The 23,482-nt window shown below is 40.8% G+C and overlaps 1 protein-coding gene across 5 annotated transcripts in view; it reads left to right on the forward strand.

Annotated features, from left to right (window-relative positions):
- CARMIL1 (capping protein regulator and myosin 1 linker 1) overlaps nucleotides 1-17,702 on the forward strand; it is a 342,321-nt gene extending 324,619 nt beyond the window's left edge. Inside the window, exons 34-38 of one of the 5 annotated variants that reach the window (XM_073005696.1) lie at nucleotides 1,407-1,485; nucleotides 2,652-2,864; nucleotides 6,573-6,704; nucleotides 9,261-9,401; nucleotides 16,627-17,702. In XM_073005696.1, coding sequence (XP_072861797.1) covers nucleotides 1,407-1,485; nucleotides 2,652-2,864; nucleotides 6,573-6,704; nucleotides 9,261-9,401; nucleotides 16,627-16,763 — 702 coding nt within the window. In that variant the 3' untranslated portion in view covers nucleotides 16,764-17,702. Of the gene's footprint in view, nucleotides 1-1,403; nucleotides 1,486-2,651; nucleotides 2,865-6,572; nucleotides 6,705-9,260; nucleotides 9,402-16,626 lie in introns of all 5 variants that reach the window. The other 4 variants (XM_007973527.3, XM_073005695.1, XM_073005697.1 and 1 more) reach the window with 4 other exon arrangements.
- The last annotated feature ends 5,780 nt before the right edge of the window (nucleotides 17,703-23,482 follow it).

Here is a 23,482-nt window from a genome sequence, read left to right on the forward strand (position 1 = left end):
CCTTGGGTGCTTCCTTCTGATAGAGCCGGCACTCCTGGGGAGTGTGTGACTGGAGTAAATTGATGATTTCAGGGAGTGAGGCTTTTCTCACCTGCATTTCAAATAATCCTTCCTGTATCATCGAACACAGTGTAAAGTTAGGAATTGGCTGGCTGCAGAGCTTTTGAGGTTTGTCGGAAGCATGAGATGAGCAGGAACCAGTAGTCTGAAGGTCAGACTGCCTTGGGAATCATCATGCCTCCTGGTCTGCTGGTCCACCTTGTTTTTGCCTGTTAGATAAGAGGTAGATGTAGACCATCTTTGTCAATATAATTCTTAGATATTATGACGTAAACACCAGACTTTGCTTTCTGTATCTTTTTTGGTATCTAAATGCCTCAGTCTAGTGTAGACTTTCTAAACTTTCCACTCCTACTCCAAGACAGTGGCATTTTACTTTCCCCATCATCACCATCTTCGCCATCACTAATTACTCCCACCCGCAGATTTTTAAAAAATTTGTTCAGTCCTATTCATCTGTATTTGCCTCCTAAATAATAGATCTGTGTCCTGTGGTTCTGCCTCAAAGCAAGGAAGACTTTGCCTGTTTCAAGACCCCTTTCACCTATATTATCATTGAGGTTGGAAAGGTTTCTGCTGCTTTGAAAATTATATATATATATATATTTTTAATAGATAAAGTCTTGCTCTGTCACCCAGGCTGGAGTGCACTGGCACGATTATAGTTCACTGCAGTTTCAAACTCTTGGAGTTGGTCAGGTGATCTTCCTGCCTCAGCCTCCTGAGTAGCTGGGACTTTAGATGCATGCCATCATGCCTGGCTAATTTTTCTATTTTTTGCAGAGATGGGGAAGGGGGGGGGTGTCTCACTTTGTTGCCTAGGCTGGTCTCAAACTTGTGACCTCAAGCAGTTCTCCCATCTCAGTCTCCCAAAGTACTGAGATAGATTACAGGCATGAACCACTGCACCCAGCCAAAACTAGATTTTTGGAAACCAAACCTAGAGCAGATTCTGTCAATTTCTAGCGTGTAAGGGCCCTCATCACATAAAGCATCAGGGGCTACAGAGCCTGCATAGATGTTCAACAAGAAAAACAGTAAAGGTCACCGAGCCCACTGACTTTCCCTGGCCCCGTGCACTTCTCTCCTGTGAGGAGCCTTCCGAGGAACCAAACCGGCCACACTTTGGACCCCACGGCTCTGACCGTAAACACAGAATAGAATGTGTTTCTCACAGCTTTGTCCCAGTAGGAGAGCCTACGGAGGCAAGTCAGGCACAGTCACCGTAACAGCAGCGGAGTTAAAGAGCCCTTCTTTGCTGTCATTTATTACCTGCATTGTTTTTTCACTTTTGCATTAAATAAATGTGCACTTTTTTGAGGGATGGTGCTTAAATTTTTCAGAAGCTTGGGAATGATGCCGTATCCCAGGATTCTTCCAGCCCAGCCTTGAGCAGCGTAGAACGGTTGGATGGAGGTGGGGCAGGTAAGTCAGGCAATTGCCATCATCCCTTCGGAAAAGTGCTTACCTTCTGATTGCAGGAGTCACATGTGATTGACAGAAGAAAAATTTAAATGGGGAGGCAAGAACAGATCTCTTTGTTGTGTGTTCTCAGCTATCACCTGAAAGACCACATCCCTTACCTACCTTCCCCTGGGTTGCATCCTGCCCCACTGTAGCATTGTGCCTGGACAGGGCACTTTTTGATTTCCCAAAGGGAGGAAATTCTGACTTTTTTTTCACTACAAACTCCTCAACTTTGAACATTTTGGCAACGTTAGGGGTGGGGGCAGCGTACAGGATCATGGCTGATGTACTTAAGAATAAGCCATGCATGATATACAGAAGATGGGTGGCTGTCTTATTTGGTATGAAAATATGCTTCCCTTGCAGCTTGAATATGCACGAAATCCAATATCACTTGTCCCTCTGACTTTTTAGGTATAATAAAATAGGAAAATACCTTAGATGAAAACTGGAGAGTAATGTGTTAACTGTGTGATAGAATCCTCATTTTGCTATTTGAGATTCTTATGCATAGCTACAGTATCTTGGTGCAGTAAGAGTTGGATGATAAATCACATTTTATGGGCTTATTTTTACCAGTTGTCTTGTTAAATTAAGGCAGCAGTATGGATGGAGGTGGGGGATGAGATGACATTTCTGGAGCTGTTCTCACTAAACATGAGATTGCAGCCATCAGCATCACCCTCCTTTCTTCGAACCTGCCGCCAGAACCCTGACCACTTTTTGTCCAGAACCAAGACACTTACATTTGGTTATACCTGTACCTTGTGGCAGATCTGAGAAAGACCTGAACACTTCAAATGCCTGAAGAACCACTGTTTTCCTTGTATGTGATTACGGCACTGTACACTATTAAATGTAAAAGTTTGTCAACCCTGGAATAGTCAGGGGTGATCAGAAAAGAACCAAAAAGTTTATTGCTTTTCTACAAAGAACATTACTCTTCCTCCAGCATGTTTTGATTTTAAAAACATGCTAGAACAGCATATACTTAAAATATTCTTAAAACATCCATGATGAGAAACAATGGTAAATGATTATAGCAGTTTGTACCAGACTTCTAGTTTCAAGTTACTGGCTTCTTTGACCTTTGATTAATTTTAAAGTGGCCTTTTTCGTCTTAGTGCCTAAACTGCACCCAGGTCTTCCAGAGAACCGCTTTGGTTTGGGCACACCAGAAAAGAATACCAAAGCAGAACCCAAAGTGGAAGCAGGTTCCAGGTCTCGGAGCTCATCCAGCACACCTACAAGCCCGAAGCCCCTCCTGCAGTCCCCCAAACCCAGCCTGGCAGCACGGCCTGTCATCCCGCAGAAACCAAGAACCGCCTCACGGCCTGGTAAGAGTTTTGCAGTTAGGGAGTTGCATTGTGACCAGGTAGCTTCCCAGAACCAGCTGGATCAGATGCTGCAGGTGGTTTCAGGGGCAGCTGGTGAGCAAGGTACAGCGGCTTCTGCAGGAGGGGGTCACAAGAAACCTGTGCAAAACTGTGAAAGTGATGAGAGCTGAGGGATTCCTTTATTCAATGCTGAGCCCCACCATGTGTCAGAGTTGGAGACTCTGAGACTGTCCTTGCTTTCAGGGGTACAGGTTGGTTAGTAGGCAAGACAGGGACATCTGTCTTTTGTCATGTTGACCCATCTGCAGTGCTTGGCTTGGCTTTCTGATACTTGTCTCCAGGGTGTTCAGACACTGAAAAGCAGCAGTTTAAGGATGAAGGCTACAAATGGGGAAAGCACAAGCTCTTCAGTTTTTATGCCATATTCTATGATATATCAAGGGTTTAGAACAAGACTTGGCAAACAATGGGCCTGTTTTTGTAAATGGTTTTCCTGGACACAGCCATACGATTTGTACTGGTGTCATCTGGGGCTGTGACTGTGCTACAGTCGCGGAGTGGTGTGCTTGCAACAGGGCCATATGACCTGCAGAATGTAAAATATTTACTCTTGGGCCCTTTACAAAAAAGTTTGCTGACTATTAGTTTAGAAAATCTAATGATAGAAGAAACTTAAAAATATTAGAAATGGGTTGGTCTTCACCTTATTCTCTCCTGCACAAAAGAAGTCCTGGTGTGGTAGTGCACACCTGTAGTCCCTGCTACTTGGGAGACTGAGGTGGGAGGATCATTTGAGCCTAGGAGTTTAGGCTGTCATCACACTGTGACCACACCACTGCACTCCAGCCTGAGTGACAAGACCCTATCTCTTAAACACACACACACACACACACACACACACACACACGATTTTTTTTTTAAATTTAACTTTCCATTGTAAGAATTTTCAAACATACACAAAAGTAGGATAGGTAATATAACGAAAGTTACATCAATTCTTTACCTCTTCCCCTTGTTCTCTCACAAAAATTAGTCAAACAGGGTTAAAAATAATATAGTCAGATCATCATCATGGCTAATCTTTGAGCACTTAACTGTGTCCTTGGCACTGTTGTAAGTACTTTATGATGAACTCTCAATATCCTCATCACTGCTCTGTTTTGCAGATGAGGAATTTGAGGCATAGAGATACTGAGTTTGCCAAGTCACGCAGCTGGTGTGTCTGGGTAGCCGCCAGATGTTCTGACTCCACCAACTGTCTTGGTAACTGTGTGTCTATTGACCTCTCCCCCATGGTCTTGCATATTGTAAAGTAAGATGCGCAGGTCATCCTAATAATTTATCAGTATGCAGATGATTTGGGTAGAATGAGCAAAAAAGGAATCCTGTGTGTCCAAACTTCTTCCACTTGTGGTTCTTTCCCATGTTCCCTCATGTATTTTTTACGTTTCCTGGGTGGCTAGCCTGGATGATACTCCGTGGTCTTCATAGCCCATTGGTCCCTTGAAAAAACCAGTAAACCGTCTCCAAAGAGAAACCACAAAGAAAGGGGTGTACTGGCTTTACCTCAAGGAACTGAGCCTTGAAACAAACCCCTTAGTACTTCCTAAGTCTCCTCAAACTTTTTCCCAAACCAAAGTTCTTTATAATGGGGAACATAAAAAATGTATTGGTACACACACAATGTCTTCATGTAGAAGGAATGGAGAGAATGGAGGCAGAGAAAATGGAAAAATGTTTTAATAGAAAGCAAAGCAAGTAAGTTCTCAAAAGGAGGCTTGCTCCTAGCATTGTCATCAGCTAGGTGTGTCTCTAGTCTACAATAAAGAAACAGTTCTTATAAAATGAATCTAGTTTGTAGAGTAACCTAGTTTGTAGAGTACAGTCGTCCCCTTTTATCTAAGGTTTTGCTTCTTACAGTTTCAGTTATTCATGGTGCACATATTGAGAGAGAGAGAGAGAGAGAGAGAAAGAGAGACCACATTCAGATAACTTTTATTATAGTATATTGTTACAATTATTCTGTTATTGGGTTTTAGTGTTAATATCTTACTGTGCCTAATTTATACATTGAACTTTATTATAGGTGTGTGTGTAGGAAAAAACACAGCTTATGTGGGGTTCAGTACTATCCACGGTTTCAGGCATCCACTGGAGGTCTTAGATTGTATCCTATGTGGATAAAGGGGGACCACTCCCCAGTTTCTAATGCTGAATATAAAACTAGCTGAATTCCCAATATTCTGTTGCAAGCAGTTTTATTTTGTTTATTTACTAAATGTGTTCATTTATTTCATAGCACTTAGTATATCAAGAATTACGTTAATAAACCCATGTTTTTATAGAGCTTGGGAATTCAGCAGGCATTTTCAAATACGCCATCTCATTTCCTCTCCGCCACAGCTCTGACAGCTTGTGAAGGTGGATAGTGTTATTTTCACATGTCTTATCACATCCCTGCTTATTTTGGTTAAGCAAGTAGGCAACTGGAAGTGTAAGACTGAAGAGAACCTTGCTGTAGATTGTCTTCTACGTGCACAGACACTCACACACCAACTTAAGAACCACCTTGCTGGTAACAGCAAAGGAAGGAGCAAGATCCGGTAGTCAGGGGTGTCCACTCTTTTGGCTTCCCTGGGCCACATTGGAAGAAGAATTGTCTTGGGACACACACAAAATATGGTAACACTAACAATAGCTGATTACTTTTTAAAAAAAAAAAAAAAAAGGCAAAATAATCTTGTAATGTTTTAAGTAAGTTCACAAGTTTGTGTTGGGCTGCTTTCAAACCCAATCTGGGCCGCATCCGTGTCCAATCCTGTGGGCCATGGGTTGGACAAGCTTGTGGTAGATCCTTTCAATTAGGGTGAAACAGCCCTGGTGTTTGAATTAAGAGACTAGAATTGGCCGGGCGCGGTGGCTCACACCTGTAATCCCAACACTTTGGGAGGCCAAGGTGGGTGGATCATGAAGTCAGAAGATTGAGACCATCCTGGCTAACACGATGAAATCCCAGCTACTTGGGAGGCTGAGGCAGGAGAATCGCTTGAACCCGGGAGGCAGAGGTTGCAGTGAGCTGGAATCGCACCACTGCACTCCAGCCTGGGCAACAGAGCAAGACTCCGTCTCAAAAAATAAAAGGAAGAAAAGAGACTAGAATTCTAGTCCTAGCTATTTTGTCATCTTTTTCATTTTTAAGCTCTTCATTTGTCCAGTGACCAGAGTTTTTTCTGGTTCTAAAAGACCATGATTCCAAATTTTTGTTAGTGACCTACATATATGCATGCATGCATACACATACACACATATGTATAGTGACTGTTGTACTGGGTTTGACAATAGGTAAAAGCAATGTCTTGTAAGTATTACATATTTTATGAAAACCAAACAGGCTTTGTGTTTTAAGTCAGAAGGAACATGTGGTTTACTTACAGTCTAATTTTCAAATATCAGCACATTGAAATTCTTGATCTACAGGATAGATTCATATCTTTTCAGATATTAACTTTTTATGAGTATTCATTGGTTTTCCCTTTTGTTTGTGGATGTAACTTCACTGAGCAAAGACATAAAACTAATTTTTGGCCAGAAAAATTCTATGATGCTTTTTTTTTAAATGACCTATTTATATATATAGATTTACCAGGCTTTATGTTCTTGGAATCCAGTTTGTAGGATGGTTTGAGTCATGTGTTTGTGTCTCCTCAGATGACATTCCAGACTCTCCATCTAGCCCGAAAGTTGCCCTTCTTCCACCTGTCCTGAAAAAAGTTCCTTCAGACAAGGAGAGAGATGGCCAGAGTAGCCCCCAGCCCAGCCCCAGGACGTTTTCACAGGAAGGTAAGGATTTCTTTTCTCTGGGTTAGCTCTCCCCAAGGAGGGACATTTCAAAATAAAGGAATTCATTTTGGACTTTACTAATATCTTAGAGTTTGTTAAAGTCAACATTCATTGGGTTAAATTTTTGGAAATGGAGTAGTTTCTTAGTTCAGAAACGATTCAGCATAATTGGTGACATTGGATCTTAATGACAAATGAAAAAAGCAGCTGAGATACCCAACCAAAGGTCTAACTTATTTGCAAGAGTAATTTCTAGATGCTTCTGAACTGACTTCCAGCATGTTAGGAGCTCCTTAAACATGATTTTATGACATATTTGGGGCTACATATAGATTTCTGAGTCCCATTATTTTCAATGAAATCTTTTCCTACTTGTGGTAAATCACTACTGCAGTAGTTCTGGAGCAGCACCCCCGGGCCTGAGCCACCTTGCAGCTCACTCACGGTGCTCGCTGAGTCACAAGGTCAGATGTTCCTCACTCTCAGAAGTGTAGTGCAGATGTGGACATTCTCAGGGCGACTTTGCACCAGTTTGCTCCTTCTAATTTGCTGAGGTAGAAGCACAGCAAGCTAATCCTGTGACAAGAATGCTTTCTTCCCAAATCAGATTGAGCTGTTACCAGTTACTATCAGAGGTGAGGCATGGTTGTGGCTTCAGCACCCATGCCATTTCTTTTAAATGTATAATCGACTTTGGGGTTCTGTCGTATGTAATATATAGTGTAAATGCCATCTCTGAGCCCCACCTATAAGGAAATTCTAGAGCTACACAAGTCATCTACACCCAGAAGGCTCTCATTGTGGTTTGGAGTTGCTGTGTTTTATTTTAGATTTATTTAATGCTTTAGAATCCTTTGATCTCTCTGACTGTTTTCTTCCTACAATGGCCTTTTTTCTTTTATTGATAATAGTATTGGGTTGAAGTTAATAGAAAGTGTTACTGAGCATAGTACTGTCTTTGTGGCTTGGAAATCTAATAAAAACTAACACTGCCTGCTTTCTCATCTCCATCCTACAGATTTATTTGTTGGGTAGAAGCTTTACTCACCTATTTGCTATAAATAAAAGATGGTAGGGTTGAGACCAAAGCTGCTAAACCACTTCTGCCAAATAGAGAAACTAAAGCTTTCGAAAAGTAGCTGGTATCTATAGTCATTTTACATGAGGTAAATAAATACAGGGTTCAGTATTATAACCGAAGCCTTTGGAAAACTTGGTATAAAAGGAAGGACCTTTGGTGGTGCCAGCTCAGAGAGACTTGAGCCGGCAGGTGTTTTCTGACAGTCTAGTTCTCACCACAAAGTGCCTCCCCCATTCCTACCCTAATTTTCCATCCTTCCTGCAACTGCTAACTTTACGTCTTTACTTTTAAGGAAGTGTTGAAAATACCCGAAAGAGTTCAGTTGGAGAGAAAAAGAAAGTTGAGGAAGGGATGGTAGTGCTAAGTAGGAATGTTCCTCTATCTTGTCTGAAGCAATTGAAATATTGAAGGATTTACAAAAGTAGAAAAAAGATCAGAAGGTTGAATACAAAAATCATTCTTTTAACATTTCTGGAAAACGATGTTTTCTAGATGCCTATAAATGATCAAAATAGGGCCTAGAGTAACCCACCAGCCTAACAAGTGCAAATATATATCATGGAGCCTCTCTAGTTAACAAAGTCGGGGAGTTAGTGGATACTGCTGCAGGCTTTTAGCTGCTGTCAAAAAGTCGAGTGTTCTTTCCCCAGGAAGTTAGAGATAGAATGTGTTGCTCCTTAAATGTTTCAGAGCTTTAGGGGTGGATGTTTGATCCCCTTCCTCATCGTTCTCCCTCCCCTAGTAGCAAATCTTAGGAAAGGCTCCCACGCCCTTCTTTCCAGTCGGACGGTAGGGATGGCTGAGCTGTGGAGACCATCACTTTCCCACCTGGGATCCAGAATAAGTTAATCAAAGACATCATCCTGATGTTATCACTTGGTATAAAAATTGGACTGAAAATATACATGAAGTCTGGAACAGTTTGTAAATGTCTGAGGTAGTAAGATTTTGACTTTATCAGCTTGTCCGCTAAGGTGGCCCAGAAGTGGCAGCCGTTTGTGAGTCCTATCTTTTTCTTTATAAACTGTCCATATTGTGCTCATTTCTGTTTTCTTATCTGTTATTCATGCTGGTTACTTCATTTCCCTGTTCTTTGCCTCCCTTTGGACTAGCGTGCCCAACTAATTTCTGAAGCAGGTAAATTGCTATGATTCTTCTGGATTATTCCATAGTGAATGTGATTTTCATTAATCCATCATGGAATCAAAATGATAATACTGGGGCCTTTTTGTTAATACTTTTTTGGGGCAGAATCAGAGCTCACCTCATTTTGCACGACATTTCCATAATGTTGGCTGTTGAATTCTGTAGATAATGATGTATATCTGCCCAGGACCAGCACTGTAGGTTCCTTGAATTCTAAGTGGGGTGGGTAAGCTGATATTTAATTTTTAATATTTACATTTTTAAATATTAATGTCAACACATTGATGTATGTGCTAATATAAAGGGTAAAATAAATCCCTTTTCCTCAGTAGTGCAAAGAGGAGATTATTACAAAAGACATTCAGATCATGACAGTGGCAAGCCTTCAAAAAGATCTTCAAAACTGTACTCCACCATTGCAGAAGAGGAAGTGAATGCAATTGGGCACAGGAAGTCACAGCCAACAAATGGTTAGAGCCTTCGATTATCATCCCTCACTGACCCAAAGCTTATGAACTGGCACTAACAAAAACAAACTGTAATTGAGTAAATTCTATCGTGGGACTGGGTCATACAAGAGAGTTTTTTTGTTTTTGTTTTTGTTTTTTGGTTTTTCTAAATGTCAACAGGATGGTCCTTTTATTTGGGATAAAAAAATATTGACTTAAAAATCTAAAATTAGAAATTCTTATAAGGAAGATCAAGTTACTTTGGTGACTTGTCCTTTCAAAATTTTGTGATCATGCAAGTTTATTTTTATAATTGGGGTTAGACCTCCTATTCTCTTCCTTTATATCTTTACTCTCCTGTTAGGTTTCAACTGTGGTTGGATCAGAGATTCTTAGAATGACAAGAGTTTATATCCTTAGAGAATATTGGCCTAACGTCTTACATTCTTTCAGGAAAGGATCAATAAAAAGTCACTGACTCAATGCAGACGTTGGGTCATGCACATGATCTTTCAGTGGACATTTCATCACCCTTTAGTAAGAAAGAAAAAGTACCAATTAACTTGTCAACCTTTAGGAACAATTTATTACATTTTCTAGAAGTTTCTCTCTGACGTCTGTCTTTCATTTGGCCCTGTAGTAAATTCTGTAATGTATTGTTCACGTGAGAACAATCCCAAGTGACAGAAAGGAGACAGATTTCAAATCAGCTTTGCCCTCCAATGGGAAATTTAAGAACAAGTATTGCTGACTCAGAGGAAAAAATGTCTTTTTTTGTGCCTAAAGTACTCATCTCCTCCCTGGTTAATACAATAATTTTTTTATAAATATGACTTCAAAAGTCCATTAAAGGAAATCTTAGTACCTGTAAAGAATGTAACATATTCTGGTATGTGAGATTTCTTTAGAGGACTTCTGCTCTTGGAATGAGGCTCTTTTCTTTCTGTGAAACTATCAGGAGTTAATAGATGCATGTATTTAGGCTCCCAGGGATTAGGTGTGGCCCAGCATTCAGGCTGTAACACCATGCCCTTCACTGCCTCCTAAGAAAGCATTTCAGAATACAAGTTAATGGGAGTGACCTTATTATAGGGATACCTTCTCTTATTCTCTTATTGCAAAGGGATAAACTATTCTTGAATTTTCACACTTTACTATTGATAATAAACTTCTGTGATACACTTCACAGCTTAACAGCCCAATGAGTTATGACACCTGAAGTGGGAACTCTTGTCTTTGAGAACGTTCCTTGATATAGGTTTTAAAACAAAAAAGCATCTACCAACTGCCTGCCAGGGACAATGTTTGGAGCCTGCCTTCTCAGCCAGTGCCATGGGCTTAGCCACGTGTGCTCACTTGCTTGGGGTTCCAGCATGTACTAGCTAGGTGGCGGGGTGGGTTAAAGACACCTCTCAGAGCATAAAGCAAAGTCTACAGGACACGTAAGGATAAAACATTCTGCTTGGGCTGGGTAGCTCCTGCCCTAGAGAAAGCCAATTGAGTTGACCCTTTACTTTTACAGAATTTCCTATGTAGTGAATTTGTTTATAGATACATAGTTACAGTAGCTCCTCTCTACAAGAAAGTTTCCCTCATATTGCCAAGAAAATCTCTATCTTCAGTCCTAGAAAAGTTACATAAATGAACACCTAAGACATTTATTTTCTGACGAGTTATTTTTGAGGATTTATTAGGCCAGAATCTCTGTCTCTATCTTGCCCCTTTTGTTAAGGGCACCTAAGGTTGCATAGATGTTTCTGGATTCTGGAGCTTTACATTTGAACTATTGTTTTCATTGACTTATATCACTTGATTATTAACAAAGCATCATTGATGCAATGTTCCTTCTTCAAGAGGCCACTAAAAACACTTCATACAAAACAAAAAGAGACGCTCCCCTGCTACCTGCCGCCCAGTGCCTATTGATCATCCAGTGAGGCTTTGTATTAGAGTAAAAAGAGGATAAACACAGAGATAACCCACATTATAGAAAAGCAAGGAGAAGGGATTCTATATCTGTCTCAGATTTGTTCATAACCTCTTTAGCTTAAAATTCTCATTGTGAGGAGCTGGTCAAATTTTGATGGAGTTAAATAGGACCATCTTGTATTTACTTTTCTGCTTTGATTTCTTGAAATAATGACAGGCATTAAGAAGTAATTTTTACAGGAGCTTCAATTAAAGTGATTTTGTGCATAATATTTTAATTTTGTTTTGTTAGTGCCGATTCCTAGCACTTGACTGTCTTCACCTTTGAGAATTGAGTAGCAGTCTGCTTTCTGAATAGTTCCTGCTTAAAAAAATAACATTTAGCAGATTAATTCTATTAAATAATTGCATGTGCTTTAAGTCTTTTAAGAGCAGCTTTGTTTACGCTAAAACAGCCTTATTTTCCTAAAGTATGTATTCATGAAACAAACAGAGGCTATTGTTCTCAAATATTGTTCTCAAAGCATGCTGCATATTTTTATCATGAATATTATGTTTTGTGTGGCTATTATATTGATTTGACAGACAAAATGCTTAATTTCTTTTACTAGAAATATTTGTAAGCACATCTTTTTCCATTTCGTATTATTTCCTCTCTGCATTTAATTATAAGTTGTGATGTTTTTATAAGAGTATATCCTATTTTCTTGAAGAAAATAGTTGATTTTGGCTTTGAATGCATTGTAATGGCCCCTGTTTGTACAGGGCATCTGATTCTAAGATTCCATTTATATATCACTTGCCTCTTCCATAATCCAAGCTGCAGCCAATAAATACTTGGCTGTGACTTGCAGTCTGTAAGCCAGTGCTCTGCTCTACTTTTTCCACCAGATTCAAGTTCTGCTTCCAGTAAGTGAGTTCTTAAAGATAAATTTAACAGTTGGCATGTTGGGCTCTTGCTAGAAAGTATAAAAAATCAGGGCCAACTACTGAATACTATTTTCAGGTCATCATAGTGTTTTTCTCCTGGAAAATATGGATGTCAGTGGAGCTTACAATGGAGAAAATACCAAATTTTCATATGATCCTCTAACTCTGCATTTATATGCATGTTTCAGAAGCTTTAAAATTATCACATATATGCAATATCAAATCATCTTCAAGAATGACAGACTTCATGTTCGAGCCTCTCTGTACCAGTTATTGCCACTATAGACAGGATGTGTATATACATGGAGTGTTTGTGTTGCCACTATAGACAGGATGTGTATATACATGGAGTGTTTGTGTTGCCACTATAGACAGGATGTGTATATACATGGAGTGTTTGTGTTGCCACTATAGACAGGATGTGTATATACATGGAGTGTTTGTGTTGCCACTATAGACAGGATGTGTACATACATGGAGTGTTTGTGTTGCCACTATAGACAGGATGTGTACATACATGGAGTGTTTGTGTTGCCACTATAGACAGGATGTGTATATACATGGAGTGTTTGTGTTGAATAAATTACCTGTTCATTTACTTGAGTATCTTCTATTAGTTAACTTTAATGGTATTTAAAATAGTGATAAATATGTATATAGACACATGCATAGAGATGCTCCAGCACTCTTAACAAATACTTGCATTGAAGAAGTGTTTGTGAAACAACTGGATTTTTTTCACCCTGTGTAAAAGCAAGCATTAACTCAAGCTGCCTAAGAGGAGGTCTGTCTGAATTTGTAAAACGTCTAAATCTTATAAATATTTTAAAAATAAATTCTAGCCAGGCACTGTGGTTCAATCCCAACACTTTGGGAGGCTGAAGCTGGAGGATCACTTGAGGCCAGGGGTTTGAGACCAGCCTGGGCAACAAATGAGTTGTCTATACAAAAATAAAAATAAAAAATTAGCTGGGTGTGGTGAGAAGGTGCACCTGTAGTCTGCGCTACTCTGGAAGCTGAGACAGGAGGATCACTTGAGCCCAGAAGTTTGAGGCTACAGTGAGCTATGACTGCGCCACTGAATTCCAGCCTGGACAACAGAGTGAGACTCAGTATCTATAAATGAATAAATGCTTGCATGCATACATACATATATGCATACATTCTGGGGTTTTAAGTTTCAAAAGGATGTAATTCTATTGAGACCATCTTTTAATAGAAGCCTGACTAAACCTACTTCAATATAGTTGTAGTCAACATCTTAATTACATGCAATCAAATAGATGTTCCCTTAAGGGCTGGAAAGCAAACGGCAAAGAACATTCCCCCTACAAAGTTGTTCACATTAGGCATCTGGACTAATAAGGCTGGAGACTAGAAGACCAAGTGCTTTGACCTTCAAACTCATCACATTAATTGCATAACTTTAAGTCCTTGATCTCGCTGTGCCTTAATTTTCCTGTCCTTGAATAGTGCTTACCTACTATAGTAAGAACATGTCAGCCTGGTAGTAGTCTCATTATCACATGCACATTCACAGTTGGTAGAGTTTAATCAATGGAGGTGAATATAGTTAGAATGAATTTCTAAATAAAGTCACCACCATAGTGAAATTCTTTGACAGCCCTCTTGAAAGTATATATTATGGCCGGGCGCGGTGGCTCAAGCCTGTAATCCCAGCACTTTGGGAGGCCAAGACGGGCGGATCACGAGGTCAGGAGATCGAGACCATCGTGGCTAACACGGTGAAACCCCGTCTCTACTAAAAAATACAAAAAACTAGCCGGGCGAGGTGGCGGGCACCTGTAGTCCCAGCTACTCGGGAGTCTGAGGCAGGAGAATGGCGTAAACCCGGGAGGCGGAGCTTGCAGTGAGACGAGATCCGGCCACTGCACTCCAGCCTGGGCGACAGAGCGAGACTCCGTCTCAAAAAAAAAAAAAAAAAAAAAAAAAAAAAGAAAGTGTATATTATTTTTCCTCCTACAATCCCTGAGTCTTGGAGAATTCGGAAGCCCAGTGTTAGTGACTCAAAAGAATCAGCATTTAGGTGGAGACTGAAGGACAACCTGCTTTTTGCAGGAAGATTTCTATGTTGAATTTCTTTGAATTTTAATCATGCCCTGGTCTATAGGGTTATCTCAGTTTTTTACCTGTAACATAAACATTTTTGGTTTCTTGAATTTCTCCATTTTTAGAAAGTACTCTTATGTCATGTCATAGAACATGAGTTAGACCCAAGATTGCCAGGAAACAAAAATATTGGGAAGAATGGAAAGTTTGATTATCCTTTAAATCTAAGAATTAGAACAAATATATTTGCTCTGAAGACAAAAGAGCAGTATATTGTATTTGTTTCTTCCCTTGAACCTGTAGTGTATTTTTGAGTCATTTAATACAGAGGAAGAACTTATTTTGGTTTTAAAACAATGAAAAATATTTTCTAGAAGATACCAAAGGAAATACTCTAGTTTGAGGTTGGGTTTATTGTAAAAAGTTTTCAGGATGAAGATAATACAAGTCTTCCCTACTTTCTTTTGTTCTTAGTAATTAAAGGATTCTTTGTCTATTAGTATCAAATTGGTTTTGTGATAAAGAGCAAAATATTTATAGATATTTATACACCTTCATTCTCCAAACCTGGCTTACTGACAGCTTTGAAAGGACAAGTGCATTTAATTTTTTTACCCAACACAGGTGCATTTAATTTTTTTACCCAACACAAGCTTAAAAATACAAGCTTAAAACGCAAGCTTAAAAATAGAAATTGCACTTCAGTTTGGGTGATAGAGCAAGACCTCGTTTCTAAAAGGAAAAGAAAAAATAATAGAAATCAATGATAATATTTGTTTGTTGCTTTCTTCCCCCGATTTGAGAATTTGCCTGAATCTGTTGGACAAAAAGAAGTCACAATTTAAGAAATTACGTACTTTTATTATCAGATTTGAAAGGTTTTTTCTTTTCAGAGTTTTGAGTCATTTCAATTTAATGTCATTAACTAAAAATTTAAATTTTTATTGTCTAAAGAGCAGAATCTGGCTCTAATACCAGTATTGGCAAGAGAAGCACTCTATTAGGTTTGCATTTTGACTATTAGGTTTAATGAGCTTTCACTTCCTGAAACACTCTTCAGTGGGTTCAACATTTTAATAGCCAGCTCCTGGCAAGATGAGTTTTGTTTTTTGGTTTTTTTTTTTTTTTTTTTTTTTTTTTTTAGCGGAATGCAAAAATCAAGGGATTAGAAGCATCAAGTGAATCCTATAGCTTTTGAAGGACTGATACAGTGTGTTCCTGGTTAGATCATTTGAACTTCCAAGTGATGAGGTAGCTGTACTCTTCCTTCAAGCTGGCACAAAGTGTGTAGGTTTAGTATTTTTAGCTCAAGAACTGTCTATACTATAGACAAGATGAATAGTATTTAATAATCCTTAATAGCTATGCTGGAGCACAGCATCCGAACCTTTTCCCAAGGTATCACAGCAGTGAAGCCATGTTTGTAGTTGGAAAGAACATAGGCTTTGGAGAGACAGATCTAGTTTAAATCCTGGTTTCAAGTTTTACAAAACCTACCTTACAGAAGGTAATCGTGAGGAATAGTGATAAGAAAACAGAGAGTGCCTAACACGTAACAGAGGCTCCATTCCAGTAATGATTCTCCCACCGTTGCTTTATAAAGCCTCAGTGGATTCTTCTTATTTATGTGTAATCTGAGCAGGCAACAATAATGATAATGCTTTTACCTGGAGGGTGATTCCAAAATGGTTGATTGTGTCATAGACAGTATTTAATGCATTTTCACTAGACTTTACAGTATTTTATTCCTAGAGGGTGAAACTGAGGTTTTCTGAGTCACAGAAAGGTCTGACAAAGACTCCTGAGGCCCTTGCTGATATCCTGCCCCACAGTCAGGAATGACAAACCCCAAATCATCTGCAGAAGGCATCGAATGGGACATCTGTCAGCCCAGCATCTCCTCAAGGCTCTGTCTGCCCTGTTCTCTCTGCTGCATGAGGGGGCAGCTACAACTGAGGAGGTCACCTGGGGCAGAACCACTTCAAAGCCCTCCTCCCTCCTGGCATCTCCCTCCACTTCCCCGCCATCCTTGCCTGGGGGGTCCTCACCTCAGATTCTTGCCCACATCTATGAGAGGTTCACCCTGTCATAGACTGTGTTTTTGTGTGTGTTTTCTCTTTTTGTTTCTGCTTTGTTGGTTGGTTTTACATTTCTGTCTAGAGTCTCTAAACATAATAGCAAGTTTGTTTCTGAGAAAGTTCACGCTGTTCCCCTCTCCTCCTGCAAACATTCAAGGCTACTGCATCTCAGCCCATTGTCAGTCAGGCCAGTGGTGTTATTTTGTCAATAAACTGTGCAACTTTTCTTTTTATTTCAGTTTCAAGGAGAAGCTGGGGCCAGCAGGCCCAGGAGTATCAAGAACAAAAGCAGCGGTCCTCCAGTAAAGATGGCCATCAAGGCAGCAAATCTAGTGACTCTGGAGAAGAAGCAGAAAAAGAGTTTATTTTTGTGTAAAGGTCACCCACGCAGAAGTCTTCCTGTGCAGGGTGCTTTGGTAGCCATCAGAGAGGAACCAAGGGCACCACCTCTTCTTCCCAGGCGGTCTTCTCTCGGTGCTTTATTCTCTTCTTTTTCTTTATTTCTCCCCATACCCCCATCCCCTACCTGTTTTTTTTTTTTTTTTGGTATAGAAACAGATCCATTTCTTGGTAATCAAATCACGTTTGTTTGGTCTTCCTCCAACCCTTCACATTTGATTTCTAAACATTCCTTCATATGCCTTTAATGAAAGCCAGCAATTATCCCATGGGCCCTACTTGAATTTCTCTGAGGCAGCTACAGATTGCCCTGCAAGATGAGTTTTTGGAGATAAATGAAATAACTGGACACACACTCACACAAGTAACACCACAGCAAACCTCAGAGTACTGCTGAGTGTACCTGTGTCAAATCCACACAGGACTCAATATAGCAATTTATTCTTGATGTATGCAATTGCACATTGTAATTATATTAACAGAGCACACTAATAATTTGTATAAATTATATATATTAGATCTTGGGTATGGTTTTTACCTTCTCCCATGGGGAACTTCTTCCTTCCTGATGTGGAATTGTACATTTAAAGCTTGGTCGGTGACCTTTGCATACCGTCAACGAGCACAGCTAAGAACAGAGTGAGAGAGGCCTGCGGCTGATTTTACCATGTGCCCAGATTAATGTATATAGTTGATTGGAATGAGGTTTTATGAATATTCATGTTTTTGAAGGCCTTTAATTTCTGTCTGCATATTAGCTTTTAATGTGTGATTTTAAGAGAGAATACTTTGACACCTGTAAAAATCAAAATACTACTCTTTATAAGACATTTCACAAATATTCACTTACATTACAGGCTGGAAGTATTTTATTCATATGTATATTTATACCAATAAAATGATTTTACAAGTGGAATTGGGGCCTTCTCCAGTTACATTTTTAGTTTGGACTGGCTCAGGGTGGTGAACTTTGGTTTTGTTTCCAAAATCCAAAATAATCAATGTTCTCAGATAAGCAATCTGGGAACCAATACCTTCAAAATAAAGATGACTTACCAGTGCCACTGCCTGTTTTCACCCTTGGGAAAAATGATATAATTTACCAGAAGAATATAGAATTATGAGTTTGATCCAGCTCCCATTACCATGCATAAGGGTCATATGAGGGATGCAAGTGTGAGCGAAGAAGTGTGATTTGAAGAGTTGCAAGCAGTGGTTATCTATTGGAAAGAAGAATGATAGAAGGTGGGGTTGGCATGACATGACTATTTCCCTCATCATCCTCCACTAGCCCTCTCCCCCACTCAGGTGCCTGGCATATGAGTAAGTGCCCATAATGTAGACCAGATGGTTTGCTGCCTTTGCGTGACTTCATGAGGGCGGAAAGACACAAGATTGCTTCCTCCAGCTGTAGCTCCGCTGTCATAAAACAGAAAGTGCTCACAGAGCAATCAGGTTCACATTCACTTAGAATGCTATGTGGTAAAAGGCACACATGCTGCTGGTTAGCACTTCTCTCTGGGTTTTAGCATGAGAACTATTCTCAAAGAGATAGTCGAGAGAAGCCCGGGTAGTGAATAGCCTTGGTGCTTTATTATGGAGTTGGATCCTGATTCTATGCAGTAGGAGCCATTGCATTTTTTAAAGCAATAATGTAATCAGAGCTAAGATTATAAAGGTAAACCCTATAGACTAGAGGTAGGCATCCAGTGAAGTGGCTGAGCAAGGATTCTTGATCATTTTCCCTCTCCTTATGGTGGTCAAGAGGTGCCCACTCAGATGCTCCTTCAAGAGAACTTAGCTATGGGGAGCACGTGGGGGCCGACCATGGCTAACAGCTTCCAGCTTCAGACCCTCTACAGTGGTCATGCTGCGGCTAGGCCACCCCCACTCTCCCTGCCAACCACCAAGGATGGTTGGTTCGCTACAGCTGCCCAACACAGGACTGTACTGAGCAACTTTTGCTCTAGGGCCCTCCTCTGGTCTGGCCAAGGCTTTCTCAGAGCTGCACCAAAGCTCTCCCTACCTACATCTCTTTTCCTCCTTCCCAATCTTCTTTTACAGGTGATCAACCTGAATAAGGTCTGAAGGCACTCCCTGCTACTGCTCCCTCCACTTTTATCCTTCACAGCGATTTCCCCCAGTAAATAAATATTCTGCGGTCTAATCCCATCTGGGCACATGCTTCTTGGAGAACCTGAACTGACACACTTCTCCATATTCTGTCACCGTAGATCAAGAATACCTGCACTTTGGGAGGCCAAGGTGGATGGATGAACTTTGAGATAGGGAGTTTGAGACCAGCCTGGCCAACATGATGAAACCCCATCTCTACTAAAAATACAAAAATTAGCCGGGCTTGGTGGTGGGTGCCTATAATCCCAGCTACTCAGGAGCCTGAGGAAGGAGACTCGCTTGAACCTGGGAGGCGGAGGTTGCAGTGAGCTGAGATCACACCACTGCATGCCAGCCTGGGTGACAAAGACTCTGTCTTAAAAAAAAACTACACACATGGAAAGGCAGCTTTACCAGGTACATCTGCTGTGCTGGTGACTAGCAGATCTTTCCTCAAAATGTGTGGGCCTTTGTGTTTGTTTTGTGAATATATTATAATTTGCGCTATGTCCCTAAAAGAAAGGTGCCCTTAAGGCAGAGTGGACTAACTGACTTCTCGAGGTCCTTTGGGATTTTGACACAACAGATACCACCTTGATTCCCGTTACCCTTGTAAAGTGCCAGTGGAAGTGAAGAGAACCATTCTTGCATCCAGGAACCCAGTGAAGCTAAGTGCTGGAGCAGCAGTGGAGCCCATCAGGAGCTGTGGGTCCCACAGAGCCCACTCGGACTGTGTGTACACAGTGTAAGTGATGGCCAGATGGCAGTGGGGGGTGCTGGTCATGGAGCGAGGGTTGAAGCCTCCTAGAAAACCCCCAGAATACTAAACCATACGTATTCTTTTTTCTGTTTGTGCCATGCACAAGACCTAAATTAAGAATGAGAAGGTTTCCAGCTGCATCCGTGTCCCTACAAAGGACATGAACTCATCCTTTTTTATGGCTGCATAGTATTCCATGGTGTACATGTGCCACATTTTCTTAATCCAGTCTGTCATTGATGGACATTTGGGTTGGTTCCAAGTCTTTGCTATTGTGAATAGTGCCGCAATAAACATATGTGTGCATGTGTCATTATAGCAGCATGATTTATAATCCTTTGGGGAACTGAACAATGAGAACACTTGGACACAGGAAGGGGAAAATCACTGGGGCCTGTTGTGGGGTGGGGGCAGAGGGAAGGGATAGCATTAGGAGATATACCTAATGTAAATGACGAGTTAATAGGGGCAGCACACCAACATGGCACATGTGTACATATGTAACAAACCTGCACGTTGTGCACACGTACCCTAGAACTTAAAGTATAATAAAAAAGAAAAAAAAATGTTTTTAAATGCAGACTATAAAAAAAAATAACACACGCACAAAAAAGAATGAGAGATTTCATAATCACCTCTCGGATATACTAAGCAGGGGCCAAATAATCTAGGAACTGTTTGGTGACTTATTTTGGGAATGCATTCATTGTGCAGCTTTTGAGCAGGCTGACTTTCCAATTTTATTTTTCTTTAACATTGGTCAGTATGGGTCTACTAGCACAGGCCATTGGCCAGCAGTTGATCAGGCATGTGTCAAGCGTTGGAGAGAACTCAATCGCAATTAAAAATTGGCAACTAAAAATCCCAGAAGAGGATAACGGGCACGTGCTTCAATTAGGAAGGGGCGAACAGCTTGCAGTGGGTAAGATATTCTCATGACTTTGACCCTGCCCTGTGTTGGCTCATTTCCCCAGGTGATCCAGTTCCTTTTGTTGACTATGCACTGTAACACTCCATTTGCAAAACAGCATTCCCAGAGAAAATAGCTTTTCAACTGAAAGGAAAACAGAATATATATATATATATATATATATATATATATATATATATATATTTTTTTTTTTTTTTTTTTTTTTTTTTTTTTTTTGCAGAGAAGAAATAAATGGATTGCAACAGGAAATCTCAGTAGGCAGGACGGCCCTGATTTTCAATTGAGACATTACACCTGTTCTCAGTCCCAAGTGTGAAAATCCTAAATTGAGGTGGCCTTGAAAGGATATTTCTGTTTATCACTTTTTTACTTGCTAGATTGAAAGCACTGCCCCAGTGTGGCCCTGCAGTAAAAACGATGTGGCCTTTATTCATTCTCAGTCTCTCTTTTACATTTTCCCTCAGAGCGAGAACATGAACCAATGCCTTCAATAGCTGTAGTGATGCTGGCCTTCATTTCTACTCTCTTTAAAAGGTGCTAAGAAAACAGTAGAGGTTTCCTAGATGCTCACTGTTGTCATTGCCATGTTTAGGGTCCTGCTTTTCCTAAATTATTCCAAATAGAACCCTACCTTCCTAAATTCTTTAGCCCAGAACCCCACCCCTTGGCCAAACTGCTAAAAACCAGAGCAGGGAGGCAAAATAGGGAACACAAAGAGCAGTGGAAGGAGGATAATGTTTCCTCTCCCTCTTTCTTGTGTTTTGATTTTTTGTTTGTCTCTCCTGAGGTTTGATTGAATGAGGCAAAACTAACTAAAAGCCATGCTTTGAGGCAGCCTGGTCTCTCCTCCCCTCTGATGGTATAGGCTGGGCAAACTGTCTGCTCAGTGAGCCACATCGTTTTAACATCTCAGCCGTCTGTGACTCTTGGCTCACACACACCACACGTCACAAAGCTGAGAGTAGGAGAAGTCTCCGTTCACTGAAATGGGCCATAATGTAATCTGCTGATGCTATAATTAAGGTGAGTTAAGAGCTATGCGGTGTTTGCATCACATACAGACATAGGAGAATGGGGGAATTCAGCTTCTGTGCAAATGGTTATCATTGGCCCAAAGCCAAGGTGGTCTGCCTGGGTTTTGAAATGTTGATCACTGTGTGCCACTGCCACCAAAATCACTAAGTCTCAAAATGTAAGGCCAAACATTTGGGATGTACAGATTGCATCTCAGGATTTCTTAGTCTGAGGTCAGATTGTATGTTATTTCATAATCACTACTTAAATGTGTAGCTTCCTTCCCTTTTTAGGGCAACATAATAGAGATTAAGTCTCTTAGCCACACTTGAACATCTATCTCATGAATTAGAAACTCTCCCTAGTCAGAGATTTCTTGAATTCATTAGAAACAAAATGTGTTTTCTCCAGGGGTACTGACCTTGCTGTTATTGGGTGGTGGCACATTTGAATAAGACCAGGGTAATCCATTTATACTTTCCAATTACAGTTTGTATTAGGTTTAACTCAAAGTGAAGCCATCACTTACACTGGGTACACACAGCTTACACTGGGGCCTGTTTCATGCGTCCACACCCAAACCACTACTTTGAGGATTAGGCACAACTTTGCACCTCTCATGACATATAGTGATCATGAGGTCTCTTCTGACAGTAAGAGCATACACTTAACCATAGTCTCTGGAGGTGTGAAGAAACGAATTATCTCAAAGACAGAAGCATTGTCAGGGTAGAGGCCACTTCAAGTTGCCTACCATGTGATCAGAGGGGCCTGGATGCAGAAAAACCACTGCTGGGAAGATGTGCTTGAGCTTCTAGACATTGAATCCCTGCAGAGAATTCAGACATGAACTGCACAGGGATTCTTCCATGCAGGAGTGTCCTTACCCGTGGCAGTAAGGACATGGAAGAAGGGCCCTAGGTCTAGGTCCTGTGGAATGGGAGGTGTCGATGCAGGCAGGAGCTCATCTTGGGGACATTCCTAGACTGTTCCCAAAGGGTCAACAGGTCTCCCATGCTCTTCCCTCAGGTCCTCAGAGGAGGGGGAGAAAAGGCAGGCTGCTTCCCACTTACTGAGAGCAAAGAATTCAAATGGACATTTGACCTTTTGACCTGACCAACCCTCACCAAAGCCTGTCCCCTCTGTGATCAAGTCATTTTGAGGCTGGCTCACGATGCACCTTCTTCTCATTTCCCCAGGTGACCTTACTCCCTTCTAAGGCTACAATTCCCACCTTTGCAGTGATGTCTCCCTCGTCTTTTGCTTTAGCTCCGTCTCTATGCAGCATCATTAGAGTGACCCATGGGCATGAGCAATTCTGTTTGTAATACAGATAATTCATGAGCGTAGGGTGACCATACTCCATGCCTAGAAATGAGATAATTCAATTTTATGACACCTGGAGAGATCTCCAGGGCTCATAAGACTCAACTGTCACTGGAGATAGAGGGCCAGAACCCCCATGCCTTTCCATTTCTACAGAACGGAGACAGACTTTGCCCAAAGGTCACTAAGCTAGTTTGCTCTTACTCTATCCCAGGCACCCTGATGGAGCTTTCATTGCTTACAATGACTAGGCGTGAGGGAAGGGAGGACCATTTGCAAATAAGAATATGATTTGCTGGCCCAAACCACTGGGCTCCCAATGGACACTTCCCAGCTGAAGCCAGCACTACTGTGGCTCAGGCACACTCAGCAGAGGAGACCAGCTCCTCTGCCTGCTACTAATTTTCAAAGCTCTATACAGGGTGTGTATCCTGCATACCATGGGCTGGGGAGAATGCTGGGCATCTGTTTGTGAGCTTGAATTGTAAAAAAAAAAAAAAAAAAAAAAAAAAAAATGACTTATTTATTTTCATTAGCCTCCTTTTCAATT

The sequence above is a fragment of the Chlorocebus sabaeus genome, chromosome 17, assembly GCF_047675955.1.
Source record: "Chlorocebus sabaeus isolate Y175 chromosome 17, mChlSab1.0.hap1, whole genome shotgun sequence".
Classification (NCBI taxonomy): domain Eukaryota; kingdom Metazoa; phylum Chordata; class Mammalia; order Primates; family Cercopithecidae; genus Chlorocebus; species Chlorocebus sabaeus.